General features: G+C 31.8%; 1 protein-coding gene across 1 annotated transcript in view; it reads right to left on the bottom strand.

Annotated features, from left to right (window-relative positions):
- The window catches only part of LOTGIDRAFT_103141 (hypothetical protein), a gene marked incomplete at both ends in the record, with an annotated part of 6,776 nt that extends 4,052 nt beyond the window's left edge, over positions 1–2,724 (bottom strand). Inside the window, 4 exons of the mRNA XM_009045947.1 lie at positions 1,125–1,195; positions 1,719–1,876; positions 2,236–2,297; positions 2,648–2,724. Coding sequence (XP_009044195.1) covers positions 1,125–1,195; positions 1,719–1,876; positions 2,236–2,297; positions 2,648–2,724 — 368 coding nt within the window. The remainder of the gene's footprint in view (positions 1–1,124; positions 1,196–1,718; positions 1,877–2,235; positions 2,298–2,647) is intronic.
- Between the last annotated feature and the right edge of the window lie 4,954 nt (positions 2,725–7,678).

Raw genomic sequence — 7,678 nt, 5'->3', positions numbered from 1 at the left:
CAGCTGTTTTAGCTGGTCTAGGCATACTGCAAAATAAATATAATACCATTACACCAAGACAGACATTCATCAAATCATAAAGACTTGCTTCCTTCTCAGATAGTAAGTAGCTCCTTCATCTTGTAAGGAGATTTTAACTTAATCTATTCAAGTAAGGCTGATTCAGAGTTATTTGAGAGGTTAGTAGAAAACACGGAGGAAATAAATTTATAGGGTGTGGGGGAGCAATGTAGCTGTGGGGAAAGGAAAGGAGGCTAGAAGACTGGGTGGGGGGAGACTAAACTTACTTTAAGTAGGGTTGATGTAGAGCTATTAAACAACCATGTATCGTAACCTCTATACATGCTAGATGAAAATAGTCAAATAAAACTGGTAGATGATGATGGAGGCCGTTTACAGGATTAAAATGTAGCTGCAGTATTCTTTCACTCACCATCTCCATTTTCTCTAGTAGTGTAGATCTGAAATTACAATAACAAAATATTCTTATTAAAATAGTGCTCAATCCATCCTGTTACTCATATAGTGCTCAATACATCATGTTACTAAAATAGTGCTCAATACATCATGTTACTAATATAGTGCTCAATCCATCATGTTACTAGTATAGTGCTCAATACATCATGTTACTAATATAGTGCTCAATACATCATGTTACTAGTATAGTGCTCAATACATCATGTTACTAATATAGTGCTCAAAACATCATGTTACTAATATAGTGCTCAAAACATCATGTTACTAATATAGTGCTCAATACATCATGTTACTAGTATAGTGCTCAATACATCATGTTACTAATATAGTGCTCAATACATCATGTTACTAATATAGTGCTCAATATATCATTTGTAGAGCATTTTAAAAAAAAACATGTTTCAGATTCTGATTTAATATTTATTGATCTGAAATTCTCAGCAAGCAGAAATTGTGCATTAAATACAGAACAAAATAGAAATATCAAAACAAAATCTGTAACTTGTTGGTGCTCAGAGTGTCTCAGATAGCAGTTGTGATGCAGGTAGATGCTTGCTCGCTGACCATGCTTACTCGCTAAGGTTTGCTTAGTTCCTTCAGACTTCACAACCCAGTTTCCCCTTATCAATAACTCTTAGAATATTTACCCAAAATCTTCCTCTCCAAACCATAATTCTACACATAACTGCATGTCTAAATTCTCCAGGTTTTCTTCCAACTAAAATAAAACATACAGTAAATATAACTTAGATTCTTAAAATCATGTTGAAGAGCTTTCAAACATAAAAAATATATCGTTTTTTTTAAACCTGTGTTATGAACGAGAGAACAAAACTGTTGTGTGATAAATTGATATACAAAGTAAAGCTATATGAACATAGGTGGATATTTTTATAATCCTCATGTCTTCGGGCAGCTTTTTAGTATTTTGAACTAGATTTGTTTTAATCTCAACTAAATCAACATTTCACCCGGAGCAGTTGCTCAAAAATATTCAAGATCAACTATTTTAATAGGTAAGTTGTAATGTGTTAACACTTTACATCAGGAAAATAGGCCAAAACCACAGACAAATCAACTCCTTTCTTACAATACAGTTTTGTTGTAAGTGTAAGTTATTTCTATATATAAATTTCTAAATTCATATCATATCAAAATCTTATGACTTGAGAAAAGAAGCCCTCCTATAAAGCCATTATTCCATCCCAGTGACCAATCAAATCATTTTATCCAGTACATACCTTAGTACTGTCTACCAGAGTATGAATTCTGAATATCATAGGGTCGTTAATTAAGACATCCTCGTTACGATATAATATTTGAAATGTTTTACTGATAGCTACATTATCAACTATACTGGAGGGAAGTAGAGAATCACATTCTGAAATATAATCAACATCTTAAATGACAAGAGCTCATGTTATACTTAAATGACAGATGTTTCTGGTACAACACCCTCATCAGGACATTTGGCTAAAATTCCATAAACTTATAGAATTATATCTGTCACTGTTAAAGGAATATGGTAAGTCTAGAACACCTATCAATTCTAAACCAGTGAACAAGACATCTAATGAAATTACTATCTCTCCATTTAATCTGTCTTCATTAGCTTAATCAGAAGCAGAAACATTGGCTGAAAAATACTATTTCATTTTATTTCCTTTAATCCTTACTGGCTTATTTCAGGAAAGAAGGTCAGGAAAATTACAGCTGAATTACAATAAGAGGGTTACTTACCTATATCATTAGGAAAACAAACTTCTATTTTAGCAGGTGATTTTGGTGACATGCGAATGGATGTGCGTATTTGATAAAAGCTGAAATGGACATACATAGATATTAAAATGATCAAGATAACTGCTCACTACTAGGCACAAGGTGAATATTATATCAATCTTCTACTGAACACTATAATTGAATATATTGATACATGACCTAGGTGCATTCATCAATCTATATAGCTTACAATATTATAAAATATGGTAAAATGATGAAGGGTTTTCAAAATTTTAGGTCCACTATTTTCCTAATCACATTAAAATAGAGATGCATAGATGTCTAAGAACATCTGTAAAGCCTACAGATAAAGGGTATCCAAAAATGTAAGGTCTACTGGTACTATTTTTGGCCTTGCTCTAAAGGATTTACAAATATAAAATAGTCTTACCCTCTCTGAAATAAGTCCACATTATAAAACCTGTTTAATTCTACAGCAAACTCTATTGTAGCTTGTAGTTCACACATTTCATCTGAAAATATAATATACCGTCAATCTTTAAACCATACCAAACACAGAAACTTACAATCTGTTCATATAGATATTTTCTCATGCTCCAAATTAAATCATGACACATGAAAGGCACAGTGTTTACGAAGCAACAGCCTTTCTAAACTATTTCTGTTGATCTAAAAACAATATTCTGCTAATGAGAAGATGATGAAAGCCTTAATAGCTATCACATTTCACAATATAGGCAGTTGCATTTCTATTAATCATTAGGTTTCCCAAAGAAGGGGCCAAAGGAAATCTTTTGTGTTTTTATTAGCCATTGGCAATTGTCTGCAGCCTCATGTGCAGTCTTGGAAATTCGTATTCCAACATATTTCTAACAGGATCGATTGAAATAGGCAGTTATATATATGATTATAATATAATTTATATTATTATAAAATATTTTCACTGTTAAAATAGAGCTCAATACACCAATTGTAGAGTGATATAGAAATACCACTGTTAAAATAGTGTTCAATACATCAATTGTAGAGCGATATAGAAATACCACTGTTTAAATAGTGCTTAATACACCAATTGTAGAGCGATATAGAAATATCACTGTTAAAATAGTGCTCAATATATCAATTGTAGAGCGATATAGAAATATCAAAAACATAGCATAGAGTGAAACTCTGAGTAACAACATGATTCAAGTTGTGTTTTAATATTTCTAACCAATATAATTTATATATAAATTGTTACAGACAGATAGTTCCTGATCTCTAACAATGAGGCTTAATCAATATTCGCCTGTCAGACAGAATCTTATTCAATAATTCAATTTAGTCAACTTTCTAACCATTTGAATCTTTCCCTGTTCATTATATGGATATTACATTACCAGGCTGCAGATCAGACTGTATTAAGGTCAACAGGGCAATGAAAAGGCCAGAAAATTACAAGACATTGTACTTGCTTAATTCTTAATATAATTTGAAAGTTTGATATCACAGAAGCAGCAAACCTGCCTCAAATTTGCAGGCTCACAAACAATCATATTTTCAGTTGCATTACATGCATTGAATTTAATAGATTTGTTTTTTTAGCATATTCCAGGTGATAAAAACTCATATAGTTCTCTTTTTTTCAACCTATTTCTGCATATTTTTGTATCTTTTATAAAATATGCATTTATAATCTGACCAATGAAATCTACATAAATAGAGCTGTCACAATAATAATAATTTTTTTAATGATTTTTTATTGATTTATTGAGGAATGTAAGAAACACGACTAAATATCTCTTGAGTTTTCCAAAATATTCCCAGATATCTTAGAAATCCATTAAAACTGAGCCTAAATTTTGTTGGCATGCAAAAAAAAAATGTCAATTCACAAAATGTATTTATTAGTGAGAACTTCACTTCATGATTTCTGTTGTATTCTGAATAAAAAAACAATAAAACCACTAATCTAAGTTAAAAACAAAAATAGACATAATACTTTTCAAAGAATCAGTACAACTTGTTAAAATAATTTATTGACCACAAGCGATTGCTAGTGTCTGTTTAGTTTTATCAGTATTTTCAGAAGTGACCGGTTCAAGAAAAATGCAAATTAACAATTTGTCCCAAGAGACATCCATTCTTGAGGACTAATAATAATAGTGATAATTTATAAGAAAGATTCTGAATGTAAATAAGTATTAAAACTACTAACCAGCTGAACTGTAAACTGATAAGAATTCAATAAATAATAATTTACTGGTGAATATTGTTGATAATTAATACTAACAATATCAAATGATAATTACAGCTAATTACTATTGATATTTCCCTCTCTTCATTAATTATATTTTTAGAAAAAAAACACTACCAAAACATAAGTCTGGGAACCTGGTTGTCTGGGAACCTGACTCATCAATCCAAACTCATGCAACTCTCTCTTTCACCAGACTTCAAAGGTTCGATAGTAACAGAAATAAACCTGGACACACAGTAGTTGTAGACTAGAGTGGTATAGAAACCACATGTTTTAAACACTACAGCTGTCTACTGTCCAAATATCTCATTGTTTTAAATAATACTACATTAAATACATGACTGCTCATTGACTCTATTTACCAGTCATGTCTACTGCAAAGAAGTCAGACCAAGATTTTACTTATCCTATTCCTTTCCTTTTGGCTTTATCTATAGGCTACTTTCAGCATGAAATGGGGGTTTATCAACCTGTTTTCTCTTCCTGATTTGGATGAAGATAGGCAACACCATGGAATGTACAATGAGGGCAAACATTGTCAGGATAACATCATTAGCCTACCTTTTTTATTATAAACAATTGTCAATGAGCACCTTAAGCAGTCCAATCATTATAAGACCAAACTTTTGTTCCGGTTTTTATTAACTTTTATTTTTAATTCTTTAGCCACTTTAGTTAACGTCTGAAGATGGCCCTCCAAACCCTCATCAGTTTATCGATACCAACAGCCAATCAAATTTCTGCCATCTCCAATACTGGGGTTTTGTGACGTTAAAATCCCAGCGTTGGAGAAGGCAGAAATTTGATTGACCTTGAGACACTGTATATAAGTTTATACCAGTCCCATCTGAATGAAATGATTTGTACAAAGCTTGTACACAAAACTGCTGAAACATTTGACGACATCGGCATGTACAATAAACATCAACATAGTGAAAAATGTACAATATACATCAACATAGTGAAAAATGTACAATATACATCAACATAGTGAAAAATGTACAATATACATCAACATAGTGAAAAATGTACAATATACATCAACATAGTGAAAAATGTACAATATACATCAACATAGTGAAAAATGTACAATATACATCAACATAGTGAAAAATGTACAATATACATCAACATAGTGAGAAATTAAATTAATTACCGAAAATGAGAGTTGGCTTTTTACCCTCCATTTTAAATTCTTGGAGGGAACCAGTACTGGTATGTGTCTTTACTAATAATGATGACTCACTATACAGCAAGTTAGAGTACAGTTGATTTTATTGTAAATTATACTGAATCAGACTTTTCTTATCAATTAAGGTTCAGAATCCTATCCAGGTCTCACAGAACTTAACATAATAAAAACATTTGAAAAGTTGATTTGAAATCCCATTGCTCCTTCAGAACACAAACACTGAAAATTTGAGGAAAATAATCACTCTTAATACCAAGTTTACAATAGACTTCCCTCTAAAAGCACTTCACTTCACTCTCAATATTGCCAAGTACAAACCCTGCCATAGCTCAAAATTCATTAACCAGTATCAATGAAGCACCAAAGACACACTGAAGATATGTTCCCTGCTGAAGATAATAATCAATCATACATGTACAGTATATCATTGCAAGTTCCAAGTCTTTCAAGAATATAAGATTAATATCCACACAACAGTACATCACCAAACATACAGAATAGATATGACAAGCCCAAACTATCCATAAAAATATAAATACTCCAATGCAAGTTCACAGTCAGACACTATTGCAAGTTTGCAACTCCCTAGTCTTTCCAGATCATAAAATTACATTCAAGTCAAAAGGTTTTAGACAATAGTTCACAGTCACACATATGATATACATATGTGATGTATGTCTTAGCAAGTCTAAAGCCTTCAAAGAGCTCTTTATCTACAGTCTCTGATCTGACAAAGCTAGCCACTTAAACTCATAACCTGAGGTGAGCACATATTCCATATTTTATAAAATGTTTAAATGGATGCTGAATGTAATAATAATGGGTAGTGACAGAGATTGGAATGTCGTCTGTATCTTGTCTATTTATATTTCAATCAATAATACACACTGGAATTTCTATTTATAACAAGGTATGAAGTTTATCTAAAGAGACAACTTATTGGTCCCACCGGCACATTGCATGCTGGATGATAAACCTACACCTAAATCAATGGTAGAGACAGTGAGGGTATAGGGGAAGGGGATTTGTACAAATTGTATCCCCACCTCAATTTCAAAATATGACATATATATTTTTTGCTTAAAAAATGTTTTAGAGAGCACCAATTCAATTCTATTTTCGAAATATTTTTGTTAGAAAACGCTCTCAGACCCTCCAAGTATGGTTGGACCAATGGTTCTTACGTGTGAGAGGTATCGTCAAGTATTGATACACATCCTCACGATACATGTACCGTAGCACGTCTTATCGCAAAAATGAAATGAAATGAATGGAGTTTTACGTCCTACTGTCTAATTGCAAGACATCGATTCACCTATTTATCACTCCAGCACTAGAAAGGCTGTACATGCTCATTCTACTATAACATCCAATGCTACACTTTTATTTATCATGGTTGATGATACACATAGTTAAAAACAAACAAGTCAACTTAAATGAATTCAGCGCCACTACAATAATATAAGTACTCAGGTGGGTGTAACAGTTTTATTAAAATTAGACCAAACTTTTATTTCGTTTTTTATTACCTTGTCTTTAATTTAACCTATTCAGTTGCAAACCAGGTTGAAAAATCTGAGGGTATTATCTCAATCTATGCCTATACAGACACTCCAGTCCTACTCTTTCAGTTTCCTACCAAGAGATATGGAGTCAGTAAATTATTACACAATAACAAGCTGTCAATATACTGACAATTACTGATTTGTTATCATTTATATATACTTAACCTTTCTTTTTTTATACAATCAATAATACATATACACACAATATTCTCTCTCTTTTATACTGGTTACATAACATCTGCTTCATCATAACAAGAGAGAAACATTTTTTATCTTCTTTTCTATTGAAAACCTAACTTAAAACTTAAAATGATTTTTGTGTTCCAGTCATCTGATTGGTCAATCAATAAAATCGATTACAAATGCAATATTTCTATCCAATCAGAAAACTGCATTTCTTAAAATCTGGATTTTTTACTTATGTCCCCTGATCCATAGTCCATATATAATACATGTCTGTACCGG

The sequence above is a fragment of the Lottia gigantea genome (genome assembly GCF_000327385.1).
Source record: "Lottia gigantea unplaced genomic scaffold LOTGIsca_1, whole genome shotgun sequence".
Taxonomy (NCBI): Eukaryota; Metazoa; Mollusca; class Gastropoda; family Lottiidae; genus Lottia; species Lottia gigantea.
Note: the sequence above shows the minus strand (reverse complement) of the source record. Positions and strands in the feature narration are given on the sequence as shown.